This window comes from Chaetura pelagica, unplaced genomic scaffold (assembly GCF_000747805.2).
Source record: "Chaetura pelagica isolate M959 unplaced genomic scaffold, ChaPel_1.0 scaffold275, whole genome shotgun sequence".
NCBI lineage: Eukaryota > Metazoa > Chordata > Aves > Apodiformes > Apodidae > Chaetura > Chaetura pelagica.
Window position 1 is genome coordinate 3,622,866 of NW_009953486.1, and position 25,454 is coordinate 3,648,319.

The 25,454-nt window shown below is 37.7% G+C and overlaps 1 protein-coding gene across 1 annotated transcript; it reads right to left on the reverse strand.

The window, feature by feature from the left end:
* Positions 1 to 9,541: 9,541 nt before the first annotated feature.
* ZNF831 (zinc finger protein 831) lies at positions 9,542 to 18,660 on the reverse strand. Its single transcript, XM_009998626.1, has 5 exons — positions 14,404 to 18,660; positions 13,569 to 13,711; positions 12,065 to 12,225; positions 11,226 to 11,377; positions 9,542 to 10,396 (listed from the first exon to the last, which is right to left on the reverse strand). The coding sequence occupies exons 1-5, from the start codon at positions 18,658 to 18,660 to the stop codon at positions 9,542 to 9,544; spliced, it is 5,568 nt and encodes a 1,855-aa protein (XP_009996928.1).
* Between the last annotated feature and the right edge of the window lie 6,794 nt (positions 18,661 to 25,454).

The following is a 25,454-nucleotide window of genomic DNA, read 5'->3' on the forward strand; positions in this document are numbered from 1 at the left end:
AGTCATGTCATGCTGAAGGTTTTTTTATTTTGTCCTATAAAGAAGACTAAAATCTTTCCCCCCAGTTGAAAGAGCAGTCGTTCTTAGAACATTAATAGCTCTAGAATTAAGTAAGTAATTTATATTTTTCATAAGGGATTATATTCCTATGAAATAAAAATCCATAGAAGAAAGGCCTTGTATGACTAAGATAAAGAGGAAACTTACAAGCTGATACGTGTGACATGAACTATTAATGGAAGGAAAATCCACTGTTAGGTAGAGCTAGAAATGCTCACTGAGTAGATAAAAAGCTTGCAAATACTACTACTGGCTATGACCATTGTGTAGACAGCATTATCAGAAAGAAACAATTGTACAATAAATACGTATTTATAGAAAAAATTAAAGTTATTCTGCAACCTGATGTACAGTTCAGCAGTCCTGCATTGTAGCAGGTAATTTTGTTCTGTGAATAAAAGTACCTGTTTTGCAATGGCAGCCTAAAAAAATAGGATATGTCGAACGTCATAGCATGTTTAATTGAATGAGCAATTGAAGGTATTCTCAAAACAAAGTAACACAGGCTTCCTTCTTTCTGCATCTGGGTAGGGCCTGAGGGCTTTTGAGATTACTTAAAAGAAGAAGTATAATTATGAATGAAATTATACACTTGGCAGAAGGAATTGGTTTCTTATCAAAGTTGACTAGGCCAGTTATAAAGTGGTTTAGCTGCTATGACTAACCATTACTTCTGTTGAACCAAATGGACTAGTAATATTCTCAAACAATGGAATGTGCATTTCCTCTTGAAATGTGCTGTTGCCAGAGTTCCATTCCATCCCCTTTTAGGGGAAAGAATAGAAAAGCATCCTTTATTATTATTATTATTGTTATTGTTATTATTTAATATTATTATTATGTGAATGTAATATAAATTTGGCATAGAACAGAATATTTACTGTAAATGTGTCTCCTAAACTGGTGAAGCCTAAGTGACCCTGGTAAAGTGAAGGTATTAGCTAGTTCACCTTGCCAAAACACTGAGATCTTTTTGGGGAGGCAGGGCTTCTGTGCAGTCCCAAAGAGATGTGAGCTATTAAAGTAACTATTGGTTACAGAGAAGTACATTTGTTTGTATCTCATACCCCCTTCAGACAGTGCTTAGAGGAAAAGAGTCTGCTACATTCCCTGAGTAGGCAAAGTGCCATTAGAAAACTTGAAAACAGCGGTTTTCACTAAATCATGATTTGCAAGTAATGATCAATTTTGTAAGCCTGCACACTATGTTCAGACTTGCTTTCATCCAAAATATACCAGAACATATAAACTCTACAAACAACCTGAAGCATGCTCACATCTATAGGTCTGAGTGGAAAAGCAAGTCTTATTTTCATTGACTATATTTATGCTTGCCAGGGTCATGTAATCCTGCAGACCCTCATTGGTAAAGTATAATTTTTTTCTGAATTAATCTTATGACTTGATTGATCTAGTGGAAGAATTTAAGTCCTTTTAGTCTGGTAAAGGAGTATTAGGATTTCACTGCTTTTAGAACTTCTTATATTTCTGTTTTTCTTCAGGGTAGCCAGTGTTCTCTCACACACACAGAAAACAGTTGTAGGCTTAGGAACCCTTGGAGCAAGTTACCAGCCTTCAAGGATGTATTGGAAATAGTGTGATTACACAGTGGTTCATTAAATGCTTTGAAATTCCCTTTTTCATCAATTGTGGAAGTTCCAAGGCTTCTTAAGAGGGCTTACCAACATTGGTGCAGCTCCTCATGAGCAGGACTAAACTGAATCAATTTACTTCAACTTGATACACCTGTTCTGGTCTTGCATGTTTCTAGTATTAACCCAAGTTAAGATGAGTTTGACAAAGCCAGCTTAGTTCTTTCTGAATCCAAAAGCATGTAGGAATATCCAACTATCTCCTCCATGTAAATGGAGAAGAACAACATGTGGGTGGAGCCAAGGGAAGTGAGAACAATGGAATGAAATTAAATGACATGTAGTAGTGAGAAATCAACATGTTCCTGAAAAGCTCTCCCAGAAGATGCAGTTCTTGCTGGGAACAAACTAGTTGAGGAAATCTTGCTGAGTTTTAAGTAACAAATGTTTTGGCTGTCTCCAAATAAACTATTTAATAAAAATAACAAATTGCAGATTTTAGAGTAGTAAAATGCATATAAGGAGACAAAAGAAGAGCAAGCTATAAACATGTTCTGCCACTTATGTACATATATTACATTTTTAACCAGAAGTCAGGCACTAGTTAAATAATTATTGCACATAACTGCCTTTTTAGGCTTCCTTTTCAGATGATATTTGAAACAGGCCATGTAGCTTGCTACTGTGGTATCATTTATGTAGATCATGGGAAATAAGTGAAAGATCCATTCATGGGTCATTAAATACTTTCTTTCAATAAAACTATTGGACACACTTGGAAAGAGGGAATTCAACATCCAAGTTAACTGCCTGTTGGAAGGCTAGCCCTGAGTCTTCCCAGAAGAATGTAGAATGAAGTTAACTTTTCAGGGGGCAAAGATATTTAAAGCAATACAAGCTATGTAAAGAGCTTAGGGATAGTTAACTAAATAGCTTTCTGTTGATTCAAGTCCTCTTTTTCTTATTGTCACGCAGCATGGGATCAAGGGTGGTGGAGATATGCATGTGAGGAAGCGTGAAGAAATGGCTCTCTCTCTTTGTATATCTTAGTGGCTTTTTTGGACTTGGCCTTATGGCAACATAGTTACTGTTGCTACAGTCCAATCCGGAATCTTTCCATCAGAAATGCTATTTTGAGTACTGACTTCTAAATGTTTCATATCTCATTGTTCTAAAATTTGTCACATTTAGAGCTTGGGAGGCAAATTAAATCCCATTTAATTTTAGATGGATTCCTTGCTATGCTAAAGACCAGATCTATTTTTGTTACTTTTTTTTGGCTCAAGATTTCTATTGATTTCTAAAGCCAGAAATATTCTAGAGTTGCAGAGGTGCGTAGTACAGTTATCTGAATGGCTCAAGTAACTTGGCACGGGATGGGTACTAAGACAGAAGTTTTTTAATGCTTAGTATTACAGAATCACAGGATCATTCTGGTTAGAAAAGACCTCTAAGATAATCAAGTCCAACCATAACCTAACTCTAACAACCATTAACCCAACTCTACCAAGACCAGTGCTTAAACCATATTCCTAAGCAACCACATTTATACATCTTTTAAACACCTCCAGGGAGGGTGATTCAACCATCTCCCTGGGCAGCTTATTCCAGTGTTTCGTTAACTACCCTTTCAGTGAAGATGTTTCTTTGAATATCTGAGAAGAAATTTTGTCACTGAAGTTTAACTGTGTTTCAGTGAAGCTGAATTAAAAGTTTCTGGAATTAAATATTTCTGGAATTCCCATTCATGCCATAGAGATGCTCATATTTAGATAGCATCAAGCTAACTTGGTACCTGTTTTCTTTGTTCTACTTCAACAGTAGCAGATCTATATCTTACAGGTTTGTTTTTGTAAGATGAGTAAAGCGTGTCTCTTGCTTGGCATGTGACCCTCAGCCATATCCTGGAGACATTCCTGGACGCACAATGGGGGTCATGGCTGGGAATAGTTGGCATGGATTCATTGCATAGAAACAATGAACACAGACCTTGTGGCTGATTCTGTGAATGACAGAGATTTCTGAGAGAAGCTTTGCTTGATCCTGTTCTCTGGTCACCTCCTGTATAGTTGTTCCATACAGTGAGTAGCTGTGTTCTAGCTTCACACTAAATATCCCAGGGGAGGTGTTTAGTAGATGTAACTGCACTGGAACATTCTTTGGCTGTTTTCTCCTTCTTTTTCATTTAAATCTCATTACAGGACCAATTGTTTCCCTAAAATATTTTACCAATATCTTGCCTTCCCAAAGGAAATTCTTCCTCTGAGCATTTCTAAGCAAATTCTTCATACTGTATGTTTCAGTCAAGCTTTTCTCCTGCTTATATTGGTACATTGTCGCTGAATTTAATTGGACCCCATGGGAGCAACTGAGAGCAGAAGATTTGTTCCTTTAATCTCTCTGCATAACTCATCTATTTCCCCAGTCAGGTTTTTTTTCCCTGCTTGGAATTTCTTCAAATTTGTCAACATCTTCAGGGCAAGGAGGTTCTCCCAGTTCTAATAGCACCTGAATTCTTTTTGAAGCCCAGAACATGTTTCCGCAGGCATGTTATTAATTATGGATATTTCCCTAATTTCACTTCTCTGACTATTGTCCAACAGTTCACATCTGCCTACCCACATCTGGTACAAATTTAAAAAGTTTTTGTGTTTCTCATATTAGACATGTAATAATGACCATTTTGCTTTTGTTCTTTTTAAATAAAAGTTAACAAATCCTTTTTATATAATCTCTTAAGCTTTATATTTTTGCACAGGATGAGGCACATTTTTTATGCTTTACTAAGCTATATTTACTTTCTTGCTTCTGGACAACTGGTGATTTGAGGTCTGAGACCTTTGTATCATTTCCCTTTTGAGTATTTGCTCCATTTGGAGCTAGCATAACCCATAACCAGAATCAACAAAGTTATGCAAAATGTCTTCATAAGAGGGATGAGCTGGAATAAAAACCACTTGTGGGCTGCAGAGGCTGTGATGATGTGTTTTATGCCTGTCATGCCTTCCACTTGAGGAGCTCAGTGCAAATTATTCTCTGTAAGCAATGGGAACATTAAAAGGCATTGTAGAGTTAATGGTCAAATTACTTTTTAAGAAGTGTAATTTTCCCTGTTCTTCCTTCCAGCCAGCACACACAGACATGTATGTGCACATAGCTATCTAAATTGCTAGTTGTGCCAATCTTGTAATTGCCTTTGTACATGCAGGTTTTGCGATTTGAGCAAACTATTAGAGGCCTGGTGTAGCTTCCCAGCACACTATTCTTCTCAGACTGTGGTTTCCTCACATAGGTAGGAACATCCATGGCTCCCTTTCCCCTACTTACTTGCTGCCAAACATGCTATGGAAACAAATTTTGTTCTTTTCTTTTTGCATTGACCATTTTGATGGAGAGGGAGAAGTTTCTTTATTGACTGCTTTTACAGAAAGGGCAATAGTAGCACATTTGAATCACCCTGTCATACTCCCAGCTGCATATTTCAGACAAAATGTTTTGTTTGGGAATGTACAATGAAACAAGGTTGTTTTCAAGAAAAATCTCAATAGGATATGTATAATAAAGAATGCGAAATCATAGTGGTTTAGATATAGACACTGACTGTATCTGTATCCGTGTGAAAAGGAGGGGGGGGGGGCTGTTGATGTGACCTTCATTTTGCCCCAGGAATACCCCTGTCAGGTGTAAGAGGCTTGGCTTCGCAGAGGTGGGGTGTAATGCAGACGGATCCATTGAATCCTCACTCCAGGAGGGCTTGGCTGTCCATATTTGTCTGGAATGACTGAGCTCCTCAGACCCTACTACTGAGCTGAGCACCATTCACAGACATCTGGAAAACACGACCACAGGAGGTTATGAAACACAGCTCCCACGGCACTCATCCAGTTGCTCATTTTCTTAATGGCATAAGAGTCTTTGATAAGAATCAGCTTTTAATATATCTGAACTGTCTCACTCTAAAACACTTCCAGTCATTGCTGTATTAAGTACATACTCCTAATATTATATCTAATGTTGTACTTAGAATTCTTGTTTTGTCAATTAGTAAAACAAAAACATGCTACAAATATATATACAGAAAACTCAAGATGTTTAAAAACCAGGATTATGGATTAATCTTTATTAGAATCACCTTGCTTTTTGAGGTTTTTTTTGTTTGTTTGTTTGTTTTTGTTGTTTTAAAGCCTAACAATCATTAGGGACTGATAATGAGATTTATATAGCAGGATTTTTAAAGCCAAAAGACACCAGTGGCTCAAGAATTCTTTTTGATTGCTTTGCAAAGCATCCACATGTTCAAGTGAGTTCATCCTTTGTTTAACTGCCTCTTGTAGTCCTTCTAAACTCAAGCACTATATAAATACAGAACATATTTAGGCAGTTGTCATGAGCAGTCAATAGGAACATTGACTTCGTGAGAAAGAAGACTGCTTCTTTATATTTAAGCACTGCATAAATGTTAGAGAATGGGTTATAACCACACTGTGGTAACATTGCAGTTCCTTGGAAGACAGAGCTTTCAAGTTCTGTGCTTCTACCTGACATTTATCTCGTTCTACTAGGATACTTTACATGTGCTGTTAAAACCCCACAGTATTTTAAAATCTAAAAGAAAATAATACTGACTTTTTCATCCATGTGACTTTTGTGGAATGTTGGTGATAAATGAAAAATACAGGCCAGGAGTCTTAAATCTGAAGCCATAATTCCACACAAAGCCTTAAGGTTAAATTAATAGTTTACAAAGCTACTTAATTACATTAAAATTATTATAATATAAACACTCACGAATGGGAGCAAATGTAGTTGTGTAAATAAAGCATGGGCAGCATGCAAAACCAGATATACATTGTGAGTAATGCCAAACAAATGTGTTTAGGTAGGGTCTGTGTGTGTCAGTACTGCAGATGCAGCCACTGAATTAATAAATATTGTGTTTTGGGAAAGATTTTGACAAACAAGAACTTAGGAACAAAATATATTGCTGGAAAGAAAGTCTGTTCCAGTCTGAAATACTATCATACCTATAACAGCAAATACTTGTCTTGTTACTCAAGTTCCCTAGTGATGAAGAGTCCATAACCTCTCTAGGTTGAATGTTACATGTTTAGTTGCTCCTTAAGTAGGCAGCTTTTCTTAACATCTATATGTTTCTTAACATCTATAGTTTATATGCTGCAAATTAAGCCCCTCATTTCATATCCTCCCAGAATGGATGTGGAAGACAATTGTGATACTGTGATAGTTTCCCCACAATCTTCTACTGAACAGATTTTTTTTTGGTGCACGTTCCCTTTATTTTCTGTTCTGATAGCTAGCCAGGTCTTGGTATCTTTTCTCATAAATTATGTATTCAAAGCAGATCTTTTGTATTTGTTGGGATCTCTGGGCTTGCTCTGGTTGGTTCACACCCCTACCATCCACTCTTGTGTATCAGTTGGGATTTGCCAGGCAAATCAGTGAAGTGTCAATAATGAGTAAGATTTAATGTAAAAGTTTGAAACAGTAAGAAATAGTTTCTTTACATAGGAAGAGAAACATCTGAAACATCCACTTACTTGCAGTCTATTTGAGTAGATGCCGGTGTTAAATATAGATCTTATCAGTGGTCAGCATTCCTTATTAATTTGCTTCCTTCAATAGGAGCAGGAAAAAGCTGATGAGATGCATTCATGTGCAAAGGAATTTCAGGTTTGCTTATAGCAGAGCAATGATCCATCGGAACTGCTGCTGACTTTGGAGAAAGAACCATGGATTTTTCTCTGTGCCTGGTGCCCTCATGTGGCTTTGATGTTCAGCTTCTTGCGAATTACTGAAATGCCTCACTGCATGGCTGGCACTTGTGCTGCCTGAGAGGTAGAGAGTAATTTGCCCGTGTGGCCTTGCATGTTGTGTGGATGCAGCATCTTCTGGAAAGCCAAGATATGCTGTCTGCCATAAGGCCAGTCAGATTTGGATAGGTGAACTCCTGGAACTCCCTAGCTTAAACCAAGAACATTTCTCACAGACTTCACACATTGATGTATGTGATTCAAACCTTACTCCTCCAAGGATTGTTACAGCATAAAAGGATTTCTCTTGAGTCACTACCTTCTTTAGTGATACTGTTAAAAATGCCACCAGAGATCTCTTAGTGCTTCTAAAGAACTAAGATTGTTTGGTTTTCAATTCTAATGTTAGGTCAGATTTTTATACTGTATAATGAGCTAAAACATCAAGTATTACTTCTGTCAGGAAAAAGAATTTAAAATATTCTTTCTCAGCAAATTTAAAATAGTCCCATTTTTCTTCCCGCTGCAGCTACAGTATGGCAATGAAATTTCTGTATTTAATGCTGAAAAATATACACAGGATAAACGTTTCTTAGCACAGCACTTCTGAGTCTGTCATTAGAATACTTCTAAATTACTGATCTAGAAGTTCCACTTTAAAAATGCGTCATTTAGCCACAAGCACTATGCAAAAATCTTATATAGGATAAATTATAATAATAAAACTCTCGCACAAGCAAGAGGTGACTACAGCTACTGTGAGGGCTGCTGGTGTGGTTTGATGCAGTGGCTTTCTTGTGCTAAGCATTCTCAAGAGGCATGTCCAAGCTTTTCTTTACAGTTGGATCAGATTTAATGGGCATGGAAATTTTCCATTAGCTCCAAAAGACTAAACTTTTCTAAGAGACTTTGCATAAATTTAAAACATTTGACATTTTACTTTGTCAAATTTTTCTGATACAGTCTACTAGATTTCCTGTGAGAATGATCTATACAAGTTTACCTGTGCATGATTAAAGTAAAAGCAATTCCAAATGTCCCATGGAGGTTAATCCATAAAACCCTATCCATGAGTCATAACAGTAGAAGCTTAGGTATGGAATTTGACTGTGATGTAGAAGTGGAATATTTTTAATATTAATCAGTTTAATCAAGCAAGTGAATGCACCTGGTCAAATTAAAATATCCAATTATTTATTCACATAGAAACCAGTTAGTTTTAGGGTTCATAGCACAGAATTTCTTGTAAAAAAAACAAAACAAGCTATGCCACATAGCTTCTTTACCGTCAGTAAAATAGCATCATTACAGTTAAACTTTAGATTACAATAAAATATTACAATAAAAAACAGATTACATTGGTTGGGGCACAATGTCATGAATGTAATGAGAAAATCTTTGTCAGAAATTTTACCACAAGGAAATACCAATAGATATCTAACACCCATATTCTCCAACTAGGAATCAAGAATATTTGAGTAGATCTTGGCATAAAAGGCACAAAACACAAAGCAAAGCATGCCTGTGTCATTTATTACAAAGAAGCGTTGACATTTGTGCAACATGGAAAAAGATCAGCATTTTTCCAGACTGTTCCAATATCACAGATACTTAGGGAACAGATCTTCCCCTTATGATAGTGTATCACTCCCAGTACTGATGGAAGTGATTGCAAGAAAGAGGAGCACATAGAAGACAACACATCCATTCCCTTCTAGGAAATCGCACCTCAGGTATTGAGGAAGCTGCTGCTATAATATCATTAGCAGTAAATAAATACACTGCAGCCTTTTAGTACTAACACAACCACTGGAGATAGTTCTTGTGGGAATTACGTAAGATTGGCAAGAATCTTAACAATACTGGAAACCCCTCATGAACACAGCTTCACGACCTGCATTTAAATGCATAATGCCTGCTCCATCTTTGCTTCAAATAAGCTTTTTAAAAAACTCTTGAGTCCTTGAAAGAAAGGACTCCTCAGAAGAAAATGCTGCCTGTTGCAGAGGAATGGCTTTCCTGATTTTAAGGTGCTTCAGAAATATAGCTCAAACATCTGTGGTATTTCCTTCTGTCATGGGCCATTATCATACAAGCATCTTCTTAGCAGCCTGTCTGCTATATTTCTATAATGAGCCTATCTTCATCATCACTGCTAGTGTCATCATACTCAACTCTGGTTTGCTTCCTCATAATCTCTAAACCTCTCTTCTTGTACATCTTGCAAGGTGTTGCAGAATAAGTGTTAAACTCGGGGGACCTGAGATTAATTGGGGACTTCCTTAAGGCAGTAATAGCTGCTTCATGTGGCCTTCCATAGCTATGTGGCTGCAGGTGGGTTCCATTCTTGTCTGCCCTTCTCTGAAAGGCAAGGATTTTTTGAGAAAAGTTTGTCCACTCTGTGTATTCTGTACTGGGTGATTTAGCTGTTGTGGCTGACTCAGGAGGAGACTCCGCTTTTGAGCCAAAGAAACGTGAACATCCAGGCTGGGAACTGGGAGCTGAGCTTTCTTTTGGACATGAATATGTGTTTTCTTCAGCTGGAGGTTTCTCCCTTCCTGAGGCCTGGATCACTGAGTCTAATGTACCAACTCTTTGACTCTCTGACTCTACATGTAGTACATTTTCCTGGGTTGTTTCTATATGTAAAGAAAGAGGACCAGTAGTCTCTGAGTTCGTGCTGTCAGTTTGGTCACCTGTGCCTGTATTGGCAAAATCAGAAGGGCCAGACCAAGCAGAAGATTCCCTTGAGTCACTCTGAAGGTTTGGCGGTGCCTCTCCTGGCACCGCGCACTGAAGCACCAGTGATTGTGTCACTAAACAGCAGATTTCCACAGCCTGGCTGACGAGCTGGGTGGCTGTACTAACAGTGGGTGAACAGGAATGAGCTGTTACAGGTATTTCCAGAGGAGCTGTAAAGTTCTGAAAAGAGAAGTTTGTTCTTGTGTGTTCTCTGATTTGCCCAGAAATGTCCTGTAGAAATTAGGGGGGGGAAATAAGTTTACATTTCAAATTTTCAGTCCAGAGCAACTCCATCCTTTATAAAAGTACAATGATATCTAAGTTGACTACATCAGTAGAAAACATTTATCTCTGCTATAATGCATATCAACTGAGTAATTATCATGGCAACCTTTATTTATGCAACTGTGATTATATTTGCACTCTGTTTCTTTTCATTGCTGCAGACAAAGTTACTTATCCTTCTCTGGATGAAAAAACTTTCTTTTTCTCCCAGGGGAGAGGGTGGGAAGTGCAGTATTTTTTCCTCAGATGTTTTCCTCTTGGTTAGGTGACAGATTATGCTAATCATTTATGGATGATAGAGGTTAGCGGTTTTCATTAAGATATTTTAGTTTACATATTGCAACTGTTTGTACAATGTAGGGGGAAGGGTTTTTTCATGAGTCTGTAAGAAATATTACAAAGTCCAAGGTGTAGGAGAATTATTACTTAAAAAACACTTTAGGATTAGGTTCCTAAATATGATACTGCTTGTGCTACGTGAAGAACCAGTGCTCGTGCTACACGACAGCACTCTGGCTCAGTAGCTTTTGTTTTCATGCGTAGCCAGCAGAAGTCTAGGAAAAAGTATAAGAATCAGGACAATAATTAAGAATTAATGAATATCTTTTCATTATATTTTAACTTCAAAAATACCCTTAACACATTTTTAAACAAAATCTATGATACAAAGTAGTTTCAAAATGACCTTTAAAACAGCTCAATATAATTCAAGTATAAATTACCAATATCTTTTTTTCTTTTAATAAGAATTAATACAATAAAGCACAATACCTACTTTTTTATCCATTTTGTCTTTTTGCTTAACATGGATTAGATTTTCAGTATGGGAAAATACTCCTGGGTTATTCTTTCCTTCTTTTTTCCTTCTGCAAAATGGCTTGTCTGAAGTGGAAAAAGATGTGTCTTTCTGCTCATGTAGGTAATTTTCTATTGAAAAGAGGTTGGAAAAACTTACTTTCTTTTTAATTCCTCCATGTAACTAGAACTTAGTAAATTTCTCATCATATCACTGAACTAACTCCTGTTTTTATTATTTTATGTACATTTTTTTATACTAAGCCTGATACATTTTGTCATTTATTGTATATTTCTTTGGGTTTAATTTTGTTCATTAGCCACTGCTGTCCTGCAAAGCCATTGCTATTCATATCTGCTAAAAAGGAGCATGAGGTACTGCCCCTGCTCCCAAGATGGTTGTGGCATAAACAACATTTGCATTAATGCCACTAATTAAATAGGGAGAGTGGTCATTGAAATACAGACAACAAGTCAACACACCAAACTTATTTCATGTTGCAAACATATAATCTTGTTTCAGAAACTGATAAAGATTCATCTTATAACTGCTTAGGATTCTAGTGGAATGTTATTTTGAGCTATTTCTTTTTTAAATGCCCTTCTCATTGTCACATTTCCATATGTAAAGATGTGTATGAAAACCAAGTTGTGTTCAGTTCTGAAAGTGAGATATTTGTGTTTTTACTCTCAGAAGATACTGAAGGAAAAAAAAGTGGCTTTGCAGTTCCATGTGGAACAGGGACATACATATGGGAGATCCTGCTACCATTCATTCTCTTAAAACGTCACCATTCAAAAACTATTCCAAATACTTACCTTGTTCCTTTGATTGAGGAGAATGGCATTTATACTTCCTAAAGTTACAGGGTTGTGATAAGTAGCCCTTTTTCAAAGCATCCAGGGCTTTATTGGGAAAACAGTGTCGCTTGCTTCGTTGGTTCAGCTGAGCATGTCCATGGACATGCCTCCCTCTGCACCTGCATGGCCAACAGCATTGAAATGGTGAACAAAGATGTGCTATTTCACAGCAGCCAGAGTAGAATAACACCACATCATCAGGTAAATTGAAGTCTAACAGCAGTTTGCTACTGTGAGGGAGGTGTTTGTTTATGTCGACTCAAAAAAAATACAAGGATCTTAGGTGAGAGACCTTAAATTATTTTATTACATTTTTCCTCAGTAGGATTCAGTAGATCCTTGGTTTACTAGGAGAAAAGCATTCAGGAGTAACAAATGCTTCTTCCTATATCTGGAATTTGAAAACATCATACTTTATAAAGAATTGAATTGCATAGGAATCACCTGAGACTGCAGAGTTGTTGGCTTTTTACTCTTCATTTCCCTTCCTGTGTGCTACCTATTCATCATCACTTATTTGATATAGCCAAAGAAAGAAATTCTGAGACCATCAGGGAAAACAAAACAATTTAAAAAAAGAACAACAAAACACTCAAAAAACAAACCAGAAAAAACATCCTAGAAGAATGTCTCTGGACTGGATAATATTGACCCATGTTTTCTATTTTTGTTCTTATGATCCTTCAAACCTGCAGTGCTCTTTGCCAAAGTAGACACAGTAATTAAGTTACTGACACTGATTTGTCACAAGGGAGTCGCTCTGCCTGATACAGTCATGAAATAAAATCAGAGGGATGTACGCAGGCAGCATGTGTTCCTTATTGATGCCATTCATCACACATCCTACTGCTCCACACTCTTCAGAGATTAGAGGCTAAATTTTCCACTGATACCAGCTCCCAGTGAACATGGAGAAACTGAGCTGGTTGATACACTATGCCTTTGACAGCTTTATAAGCCAGGTCTTTCATTGAAACCAAATGATCCTTTAAACTACAGATGGTTTTGTTAGTTTGTGTTAGAAATTGATATTTATTGTTCTGTGTTCTTTCATGAACACCAGGTCAAGATACAGATCTGAGAACAAAAGGGTCTTGCTTTTAGCTGTAACAGAATTCAAAACTGAAGTGGTTTTGTTCCCTCCAAATAAAAGTAAATGCTGGCAATTTTGACAGATAAGAATGATTTCTAAGGCATAGAGAGAATCAACTTACCAGTCATCATCTTTCTTTGGTATATGTTAAGTTTGCTTAGAGAAGTCTTCCTGATTGTAAACAACATATTGATATTTTTTGTAGTTTATCTTTGTGGAACTGCTGCAATGCAGGTGTAGCTCTTACTGAGAGATTTATTTCTTCCCCTTTGACAAAGTTGAATGACTTTTTATTATCTGTGGACTTCTTAAATACCTTTTAGCAAAATTATGTCTGTATCCAGGGGAGCTGAAAACCATATTCCTTACCATTTTGGGGTGACTTTAATCTTTTTCTGTTTGTGGCTCCTCTTGAGTTTATTTGTTGAGATTTTTTCCTTTTTGCAAACTACTGTTTTCTTCTTCTGCTCTGAAATGTTTTTGAAAGCATCAACAGGAGCTGCTGAGCTGAGCTGTTGAGGATACTGGAAAAAAATTAGGTATTACACTTGTAACTTACATTAATCTATGCTATTTTTAAATAGCACAACTCTGAATTTTTCCTAGAAATTTTATGTTAGTTTTTTTCTAATAACTTTGGCCAGCTACTTTTATAAAATACAATTAAAACAACTCACTGCTTTTGTGAATATTCTTTCTTATTCTTCTTCCTATATAAAAAGTAAGCTTAGTCTTACATAGCTGTTCTAGGGGCTTTACAGATAGTCTACCTTCACTTAAGCAAAAGTTTTAAAGCCTTAAACAGGGTATAAATGCAATTTCATTTTGTTGACATTTTGCTGCATCTAAATGATGAGAAGTGTAGTGCACAGTCTGTCTTTGAGTCCAAGTTGCTTCTGCTATGATAAAGTCTTGATGTTAATGGTCTGCATAAGTTCCACTCTAATTCAAATATTAATTTAAAATAGTGGAATACATATGGTGTTACAGAAAAATATATAAGGGGGAAATCAAGGAATATAAACACCCTATTCTCACTAGACAACATTGCTGCTGAAATCCCAGGTAAAAGAAATTTAACTATCCATACAAAAGTAATCATTTTTCATGCATCAAATGAAGAGGTATCTTATCTTACAAAAACATAAGTTGTAAATTCTGTATTAACAAATGCCTTTCCTGAAGGAAATAGGATTATTATTACCTCCTGCATCTGTTGTCCTTTAGAAAAGGATGAAACCAGAGTTTCTAAACTCCCGTTTGTTAAGGCATATGCCACAGTCTTGCTAACATTTTCTATCTTGAAAATAGAAGTATCGTATTTTGACAGTGGGCATTCATTACTGCATCCCTTGGCCCAGGTGTGCACAGAGGAATAGGCAGAGTCTGCATTCCCCTTCTGCTCAGCAGGCAGAGGAAGGCTTCTTGTTAAACAGCACCAAGTTAGTTGAGGTTCCGCATTTAGTGATGGGAAGGTGCTCTTCATGCTTGATACTGTTAAACTTCCAGAGTAGCAAGTCAGATCATTGTGGGGCAGTGCTGGGAATTCTTTACAGTGAGCATTGAGAGTGTGGCAATAAAAAGTGCCAAAGGAATGGCAAAAAGAGGGGAGGTTGTCTGTTGGGCTCTGAGAACGCTGTGTGTCCTGCAGCGCTGGTGCCGGGTCCTTAAGAACGCACGGACCTCCACCTCTGTCCCATCCCACACTTGTTGGCTCTGCACCCTTGCTGGAAGCTGATGCTATTATCAAAGAGTCACTTCCTGAGCAAAGATTGTGTGAAGTCTTCCTCTCTTCTTTGATGTCAGCTGGTATGAAAAAACCACTTGTATACACAGAAGTAAAGCATATTTTCTTCTTTGGGATCTGTGTAGAGGAAGCACTTAGGCTCATCCACTTCTCTTCTGTTTGCTTTTGATAATTTAATTTATTTTTGTTCTGTTTGTTTTTCCAAGCATCTTTTATAATATCCTGCTGCCTGATGTTTTGGTTATAAAAGGTGTTATCGGCTGTGGTTGAGATATCTTTCGTTTCTGTTTCACTGGAATTGACTGGTGAACAAAATACTGGAGTTTTCCAATTTGCATGTACATTCCATTGTGGCTCTCCTTTGTTGGCTTTTTGTGTCACTTCACATTTTAAAGGGGACCAAACTAGATCATTAGAATGGGAACCTGATGATTCACTGTTGGAAGAGAAGGGCAGGCTGGTTAAGGTGTCTGTCACAGCTGTGCAAGGTGTCATCTTCTGTTCTGATCTAAGTCCAAGCAACAAATCGGAGGCTGTCTTGGCTTGTGGCAATTTAAGGATATATTTTGGAGAAAAGGCATTTTGTTGTGGGACTGAAGTTAAATGACCAGATAGTAGGTGATTAATTTGAGAAGACACATCAACAGCATTGTCATCAGAAAGTGGTATTTCTGCTCCTGTTTTCTCAAGGCATGTTATGACATCTTTATCTTTTGCATTGTGCAAGGCAAAAGAATTGCAATCACTTCCCCTTAATTCAGGCCCTAAAAATCCCACATGTGAAGCTTTTGAGATACCTGCTGACTGCGAAAGGTTAACATCACTGTAATGAAGAGCTTTAGTGGGGAGTTTGATTGTTTTAATATATTGCACAATCTCAGTACTTCCAGTGGATTCATTAATTCCTGTGCTTAATTTTTGTTCCTCTGCTTTGCTGGAGAATTTCACTGGTGCTGTGGAAAGACACTGGATGCTAGTGCAACAAACGTGCTCTGCTTCATTTACTGCATTGGTTTTACTACTGGGACTAAGACAAGACTTTGAAATAATGTTTTGTGTCTTTTCCACTTCAAATTTCAGCTTTTTTCTTTCTGATGGTAAATTCTGGGATTTTCCTGCAGCTTCTCTGTTGTTGTTGCAATGGACCCATGGGGGTGTCAGGGCATGCTGGCCAGTTTCCTTATTCTGGCCATGGTTTTTGTAATTGTTTGAAGTGCTTTTACAATCTGATTCAAATGTACTGGATTCTTTCCCAGGGCTTGGGTCTTCCCATTTGCTACTCCGTACTGGCAAGCAGTCACCACTCTTGTCAGTGTTCAGCTGACACTGAGTATTTCGAAACCTGAACTCACAACTGCTTGGAGCTCGTAATGTGCTGTTGCCACCTGTGTACTTCTGTATGTCACTGCCCTGGAGGTCCTGGGAAGTTTTGCTCATGACAGCACCTGCGCGAGTGTTCACTGAATGTGATGTCTCCATCACACAGATTGCACTGTCTGCAGTTTTTTCAGAAGACACAGTCAGTAGAATATGATTACCCGTAGTGCTGGTTTCTGATTTAGCAGTGTTTAAACCTGTTGTCACAAGGGAGGAAGGACTGTCACTTTCAGAGCTCTTTCCATCTCGTTCCTCAGTAATATCAGTACTGCTGACAAATTCCTTTGAATCACTACTGAAGCTTGTAATATCTGTAACCTTATTCCTCCTTTGTTTTATTTTCTTGGCACTTTGATTGCTTTTCATTTTTTGGTAGAATTTCTTAAATGTTTCATCTCCATACATTTGCCATTTTTCTTGAGAGAACATCTTTAACTTCCTTTGATTGTATTTCTTATTTTTAGCACTGATTACTTCTCCAGCCCCAAGCTTTCTACTCCCTTGCAGTTCCTCTGGAGGAGGACGATGATCAACCACATTACTTAGTGGCAAATCATCCACTGCTGTTTGTCTGACTAGAGTTCGGGGATGGCTGTTAGGAAAATCCACTGAATTTGCAGCAAGATTGTTGCTAGGCAGCAAACCAGCAGTGCCTGTGTTTACAGACTGCTTAGTAAGAGAAAGTGGTTTAGAGCAACCTGCTTTGTCATGTACCATTCTTGTGCCCTCCACAAATGGCAGAGAGTTGCTTCGTGTAACAGGCACAGTGTCAGCCACTGTGGAGAACTGGGTGGGAACTGAATGAAAAAGCACTGGCTTGCATTTTTCTAGGGGTGCAAAGGTAGATTTTGCTGGACAAAAAGGAAGATTCTTTTTCCTATTTACATCACAAGTTCTGATGTCAAAATGGAAAGAGTCTTTGTATGTATAAGGCATTGGCAGATCAATGCTTCCCTGTTTAGAAAGGACAGTTTTTCTGGGCCTAACATTGTCTAACTGGGTATCATCCACCACACTTTTGTTATGAGAAATAAGTTTTGAAATGTGTTCTTCCAGCCTCCTTTTTTCTAGCATCAAGGCTGTAGCTTTCTCAGCTGCATCTGGCTTTGCACTGCTTCCGGAGGTACACCTTGGGCTGCTGAAGGCAGTTTCGTTTTCCAGTTCTGTGCTGTGTTCACAGAGACTGTGCAATGGGCTGGATGATGCCATCTGTTGTTCTGTGCTATCAGAGCGTGACAGATACCCTGAGTCAGTGCTCTCACATTTCTTTAGCTTGCACTCAAATGGCTTGTAATCCCACTGTTTCTCTGAAGAGGTTGCTTGCTGCCTTTGCAACTGAATATGCTTATTGACAGTTGGAGTTCTTTGCTCCTGTATCTTCTTTCTCTGGCACTGACTATTTGGCAAAGCTCCTGGAGATGATGAAATTTGAAGTTCTCTTTCAGGAGCCCCCTGATTAGCCTTTGAACTAAAGGACTGATTTGCCATTTCTTGATTTTCTGAAACAAGTGATGAATTGCTAGTTGCTGGCAGTGAAAGGTCATTAAGAAGCTTCTTAGTGTCTATTCCAGCACTGGTCTCTGAACTCCCTTTTTTCATCTGTATCCCCTTATCTTCAGAGGAGCTACTAGGTAGTTTACTGCCTTGATGTGACACGATGCCCTCTGTCGATTTCTCATTTTGCTCTGAGATGCCACTGCTGTCAGAATCTGAGGGCAGCCTGGTATTGTTGACATGTGTTTGAGTTCTTCTGTGTTTATACAAATTGCTTTGAGTTTTAAACGCAATGCCACAAGCGGTGCAGGGAAAGGGCCTCTCTCCTGTGTGAGAGCGAATGTGTTTCTCTAGGACACTTGGCTTCAAACAATCTCGTCCACAGTGTTTACAGATATATTTCCCAGCTTTTTTTGATTTTCCTGGGCTTTCAACAGACACGTTTACACAAGAAGTTGGTGATGATAGAACTGGTAAAGTGCTCACAATGTTCAATGTTAGAGTTTGCCCAAGTTGTTTCTGAAAAACTGGCTGAGGCTGATCTGTGCCTTCTGAAGGAACAAGTGGATTCAGGATGAGAGGAATGTTACTGCTGTCGAGATTTATACAGCTCCTGCTAGTCACCAACTGACCATTTGGCTGGAAGCAGCCTGCCTGGACAGTCTGGTACAGTGGTATGGTAAGGGCTTTTAGATACACAGGTTGAGACGGTGCTTGTCCCTGCTGAGGAATCACTCTGCCTTGTCTGACATCTGAAGAACCCTTGGCGGGCTGAAGAGTAGAGGTTGGAACTGGTCCCTCTGCTAGTGCTACTGTAAAACCAGGCTGCTTCTGGGCCTCCATCTCCAAGGTTATCTGTCATATGCTCATCTATCAGTAAGGGAGGGGAAGAAAAAAAAAAAGTAGAAATCTTCAAATAGCAAAATAAAATAATCATTTTTAACTTCTGGGTTGGGAAAGTTGGTCATGAAAGATATCACAAATCTTGTATACAAGCATTATACAGACAATAATGACTTAATTTTCCCATTAAATTGATTCCTCTTTCATTTCTTAGCTAGGAGTTAAAGTTCAGTACAGTGTAAAGAACACTGAACACTGCACTTTAAACCTACAATAAGTACCTAAATTATTAGGAAAAAATCTGAGTATCTGAGATTTGCAAACGGAGGCTCTCAGCACCCCAAAAATAATACCATTTTAGTTTTTTGGAACCATATTCCCAATACATATTTGTACCATGTTCTTTAATTTAAAATCTAGCATTATTAAAAGTTTATATAGAAAAACAACAATTCAGGTTAGAGGGGACCTCAGGTCTCTAGTCAAACCCCTGCTGAAAGCAGAGTTAGCACTGAGGTCAGATGAGGTTGTTCAGGGTGTTATTCAGTCTGATTTCAAAAACTGCTGAGCATAAAATGTGCACAGCTTCTTTGGGCAACCTGTTCTGCACACAGGACAGCACACATGGCTGCATATCCTGTGTTTACCCATCACTTGCAACAGGTGATGCCAATTGAAATTTTGTGAACCAAATGAAACTGATGTCCTGTTTTACACAAGATTCACATAAATATGCACAAATTAGAAAATACAGTATCATGGGAAAATAGTTGGATAAATTAGGGCTGTCTTTTGTGTAGCCAAAATTAATTTTAGCTAATTAAAGGCAGTATTGTGGCACACAGCTTATTTTTTAAATGCTTTCAATGCCAGATGAAAATATTTTGTAGACAGTTTTAGGAAAAAGTTAACCTATTCTTATGAAATCAGTCCAAATATATTCAGGATTGGTGCTGGTCCAGACTACTTTCTTATCTTAACTAAAATTGTCTTGTCTTTGTTCTTTCTTAGAAACAAACTAGGAAAATATCAAGATAAGCTAGTTGAAAATTACTTTTGTAAGAGCTGATAGAGGCATCAGGATAACCTCTTGTAATTACAGTTTGGGTGAAAATCAGGTGTTCTGTGCATGTTCATTCAAATTCTCATTCAGCTACCCTCACATTTGCTGTTACGAATGATTGTGCAAACAGTCATAAAAACTCCATTTGAAATAGCATAATCAGTGACAAAATGTGAAATCTGCAATTTATTGCTTTGCTCCATAATCTTTAGTGGTGTTTCTGTACCTTCCTTAGATCATTTTAATAGGTAACAATTGCTGGGAAACAGAAATAACAATCAAAAACATTGTTTGAAATCTGGGCTGGTTCCATATGACACACACACACTATGTTACCATTATTCAAAGCAAAATCTCTGTTGCTTGTAGTTACTGAGGATTTTACAAATGATTCACATAAAGGGAAATGGCAACCTCAGTGTAATTGTCTCTGAGTATTCCTCAGGTACTATTTGAGCAGTTAATAAAGCTGGTAAGTTGATATAAAGTTAGATGGAGATCCATGTTCTGCTACTTTACAACTGAAAATGATAGTGTCACATGAAAATAATGGGAAAATAACTTTCTATCAATAACCAAATGGAACAGGCTACGGTCAATGAGTGATGTGCCAAGTAATAAATATACTTTGCATCTTAATTAATAGACTAGGAATGCAGGGGGTTTTCATATTAAATGTATGCACCATTGCAACAGAAACATGAAGCAACGCTATTGGTTATCAGCCTTCTGCAAAGGAAAAGGTTTTGCACATTAGGATGTTACCTTTAATCCCACAGATTATTTCATCCCTATGTGTAGCTCACAATGCAACTTAAAAACTTGTTTCCTTGAGCAACACAAACTAATATACCAAGAACCTGATACCTATTCCTTTGTGCTCCTCACTTAGCACCACTTCTGGAAATTCTGTTGCTGGCTGGTAACTTATGTTTCACAGCCAAGGCTCTTCCAGTTGCTCTCTGATCTACTTTGCTTATTACTAGAATTGGAAAAGTGGAGGAAAAACCAGCAATTTAGTTCCTGGGAGATATCCTCTGACTTTCCTTCTGCTCATAAGCAAGGCCGTTAGCATCTCAGCATGAATCAGATGCAGCAGCAAAACAGCTGATGAGCCACTGAAGGAACAGAGAAGCTTGCGACCAACTGCGTTGGGCTCAGGATTAGACAGTTTATGGGACAGGTATCAGTGCCTGATGGGACTCATCATCTTCACCCAAAGATATTATTGCAATAAAATCCCAGAAAACAACCTGCAATATTCACTGACTGCACACAGCAATGTGTTTGAAGTTGCATTTTCTCCTTTCTCATCAGTTATCAAGCATAAACTTTTCTTGTCCACTTCAGAGATTTTTACATGAAACTATCACTTAAGTGGCTTTGTAGTTTAAGTATTGACTATATTGATAAAACAATGTTAAAAGAATATGGCTTGTTAAAGGAATTAAATTATTATCCATATTCTGTGGGATAAAAATATATTTCTCTAATTTGCAGAGTGAGGTTATAGACCTTTCAATTCAATTTAACGTGGTTCTTAAACTATATAGTCACCTTTCTTTGTATCAACTTAAACACAGCACACAATAAAAACAGCAGCAAGTGGTAAGTACCGAGCCAATGGTACTCATAACCTAAGCAAGCAGTAGTTTTTCCAAAGATGTGAAAATAAGGAAAAGTTGAGGGGGGAAAAATATCCTGCAGAGATAAGACTCAAAGAAGAAAAGTGAAGTCTGAATAACCATGTAGGAAGAACATCTAACAACCACCACATCAGACAAAGCAAGTCAGAGTATCTGTGCTTCTGCCTTCCCTGGACAGAAGTGTGCACTCCCTGCTGCCCCAGTGTTCTCCCTTGAACATGCACATACACAGCTGATGGGTCCTTCGAGTCCAGCCTGTCAATGAGTAGAACTTGTGGTGGACAGATGTTTTAAATACAAATCCTGTAGTTCGTAAGTACCAGTCTCTGTGTAATTTCACTTACTCTGTTAAATTTCTGGAGGCCAAACTACAGTGTAATTCTGAGAATCATTTCAGTGCTCCAGGAAGTTCTACAAGAAAAATGCTCAAATTACTACGGAGAAGCTAAAGGAACGTTTAACAAATGCTAAAAAATTGATATGGTAATACATGATCTCATTACTTTTTAAAGAGTTGAATAATACTTTTCTACGAGCTGTGGTAGTTTGCTACTTTTCACAGCAAATAAAAGATATTTTCCTCCTAAGTGAAAATTCCGTCGCTTGTTTTCTACTGTGGCAAATCTGATCATAATTTCACATCTGTTGTTTATATGCAAAAAAAGCCACTGTGTTTCTTTGCACATTGACAAAAAAAAAAAAGCTTATCTCAAACTCATTCTACTCCAAGGCTAATTCTGGGTAGTCCTTGCCTAAAGTATTAAAACTTCCTTTTTTCTTTATCCCCCCGGCTGTTACTAAGCATCCACCTGATGTTCTGAGCTCAACTTGTAACTTGTATCATCAAACTATTAGTGTAAAAAAAATTATTCTAATTAGATAAGAAAAAACATGACTTGGTCTACAGATATAATCTGTAGCGATTATAGTGTTAGTTCATTTTTGTAACCACACAGAAGCAGTTTTTCAACATTCTGAACATGTGTAAGATACTAGACTATAGAAGAAGTTCTGGCCCTTTTTAGAAGCTTTTGGTGATCCCTACCTTAAAGATAATACTAGAGAGAATACAGAAGTGGAATTCTCTATAGTCTGTAAATAATTTTAGCTTACATACCTTTTATTGAGCGAGGCATTTCAACAAAAGGAGTCTCATTTCTGTCAATACTTGATGCAAGCAGAAACGAGGACAAAGACTTCAAACAGATTAGAAGTAGGAAGTTGGGTTCTTTTTTTTTTTTTTTTTCACATTTGTGTCACAGTAACAACCTTCAGAAAACAGGAAGAGATGAAACAGAAGAAAATGAAGTAGCATTTCAGTCTCATTCTATCTTTTATCATTATTCATGTAGGAACCTACACACAGAATCCTCTGTCTGCAAAATACAGGCATTTTTAACACTACATTCAGTTGTATAATTCAGTGAAATATACTGGCAAAATGGCAGAATTTTTTACACACCTAAAGGTAATTTTCTTATAACTTTAAAGATCTCTCTTAAAGTGTGTTGGAAAAGAAGACATGCTACATATGAAATGCTGAACTCATCCAGAGTGGATATTATCTAACAGCTTTTTCTGATGGTGCACTGCAGCAGGCTACAAAGTAGTAACCAGGAGGAAAAATACTTCAAGAATGTTAAGAGTTTAAGTTCTGTTCAGCAAACCTCCCTAGAATTTGTGAAAAGCTGCAGGGAAAACAGGAAAGGGGACAGTCAAGAGAAGTGAAAAGATAATTTCAAGAGTTTACATTTAGTTTGTGGGTTGACTTCACAAGAAGTCCTCAGATAAAGCAGTCAGGAGAGCCATGGTGTCCTGCTGGGGAGACAGCTGTTCTGCATGCAGACACCTGCTACTTCCTGCACTGCTATTAGACTGAGTAAAACCCAAACTGGAATATGCATTCCCTATAATGGTACAAAATCAGCATATCTGGCCTGTAAAAATTCCTTAGGAACACTGTATTTTGGAAGACATAGCTTTGAACCTGGTTATAACTCACTGCAATGACCATCTGCCCAACTCTGAGAGCTGCAGCCTGTATCTTGTAAAGGGGGCAGTGGTGATACTGTAATATTATGAGTTTGTCCAACAGCCACCTTAGTAGAAGCTCTTTCTTTTTGTAATTCACATAACAGACTCATGAATGGAGGTGTCCGTGGTTTTTCATTCTAGACAGCTTTATTGATCTTGCAGAGTTTTCCCTGTGTTAGGATTGTTTTTAATTTATTTCTGGACCAAATTTTACTTGGCCTCTAATTCTGAAGGCGGAGAAATATTTCTGTCTTATTCTTCCTATCTTTCTTGCCTATCATTTAGTTATTCGGGGGGAAAGCTCTTAACAGGGCCTCCTATTGTTGCTTAAAATCCTTCTAGTTTCTATTATACCTTGAAACACTCCCAGTAATTGGTAATGGCACTGCACATGCTTAAAGTCAGTGAATCTTGAGAACTACTTGACATTGTGAACTGCTTTACAATGACTCATGCTTCTGATCTACGGACTCATTCTGTCCATATGGATAAAAGTACATGCAGCAATTAGCTTCAGCTCTACTGGGAGGTACTTTCTTAAAGGAATGGATTCTTATATTTAAGTGACACATTTCAGGGCTTAGCAGAATCTTTTGAAGCTAAAATCTCTAAATCTTGAGTGAGTCTGGAACTGGACTGAATGCACCGTATCCTATGATTCTTCCCGTTTACAATATTACTGTAGTGGCTAGAAGTTATTGGAACTGTAGATGTAATACAGAGGGCCAGTAGTAGACAGCATTAGTTCTATTTGAAATTATGTTATTTTTGTTTTCTTTTTTTACACAATCTATTTTTGGCTGTCACTTCCTAAGCTGGAATCTCTGTGCAAGATTACTATTTTCATTTAAGTTCAAAATACCATCCTGCTCTAAGAAACCCAATTCACTTCGGTTGGCTCAATACACAGCATAATGTCTGGTTTAACTGTGTAGAATGATCAGCTTTCTGTCAGGTACTGCAGAGTAGGGGGTACGTGGTGCTGTATTGCACTTCACTCTCAATTCATGTCTTAATCAGGATTTGAGGAAACAAACCCATGTACCATTGGTATGCATTCCTAGGTTCCAAGAATCTGTGGAAAGGGCTCCTTCCCAGGGTCTAAAACCCTGTATCTTTTAACGGATAGGTTTTAGACAAAGATGTGATCAAGTGAAAGCAGCAATAAACTGCTTCATATACTAATAAATAAACAGATTTAAAAGATCATATCAACTAAATGTTTTAAAGTACTTCACAAACTTAAATGAAAAGAAATACTTACAGGATCGTTAACTGTTAATTTTTCTTATGATGACACTGATGCTGAGAATAGCACACAGCATCTTACTACTGGATACAGCTACTGGAATTATCATTTCCAGGTGCTAGTCTTGTCTGAGAGCTAGTGCAAGGTGCCAGTGTCTGTGGAGAACTCTCTCGATGGACTATGCAGAATTTCTACTTACAGATTAGTATTATAATGTAATAGTGAAGCTTAGGTTGGAAATACATTTTGTGCAGTTACTTTAAACACTACTTGTTTGATGGAAAGGTTTATGAGTTTAATTCTGGCACTTTCTAGACCTCAATTCAAACTAGGAAGACAGAACAGATAAGTTTTCTGATTAACCCAGAAATTACTGTTAATGTCATTTTACTTAAAAGCTGTTTCTGCCTTTGCTCTTTTCTCAATTTGACTTCATACCTTTAACTGTCTCATAACAGAAGTACTGACTTCACCTTTTCCCTTGCTCTTATGGGAGGGATTTGATCTTAAAAGACTGCAAGTCCCACCAGCAGTGTGCAGGCTGCTTGTAACTTTGTTAATAAAGTGGAGAGCCTCAGTCCTCTGCACACTTAGGATGAAAATGTGCAATTCCCCAGTCTCCTGCAACCCTTGTGATCTTTTAACTGTCTCATAACAGAAGTACTGACTTCACCTTTTCCCTTGCTCTTATGGGAGGGATTTGATCTTAAAAGACTGCAAGTCCCACCAGCAGCGTGCAGGCTGCTTGTAACTTTGTTAATAAAGTGGAGAGCCTCAGTCCCCTGCACACTTAGGATGAAAA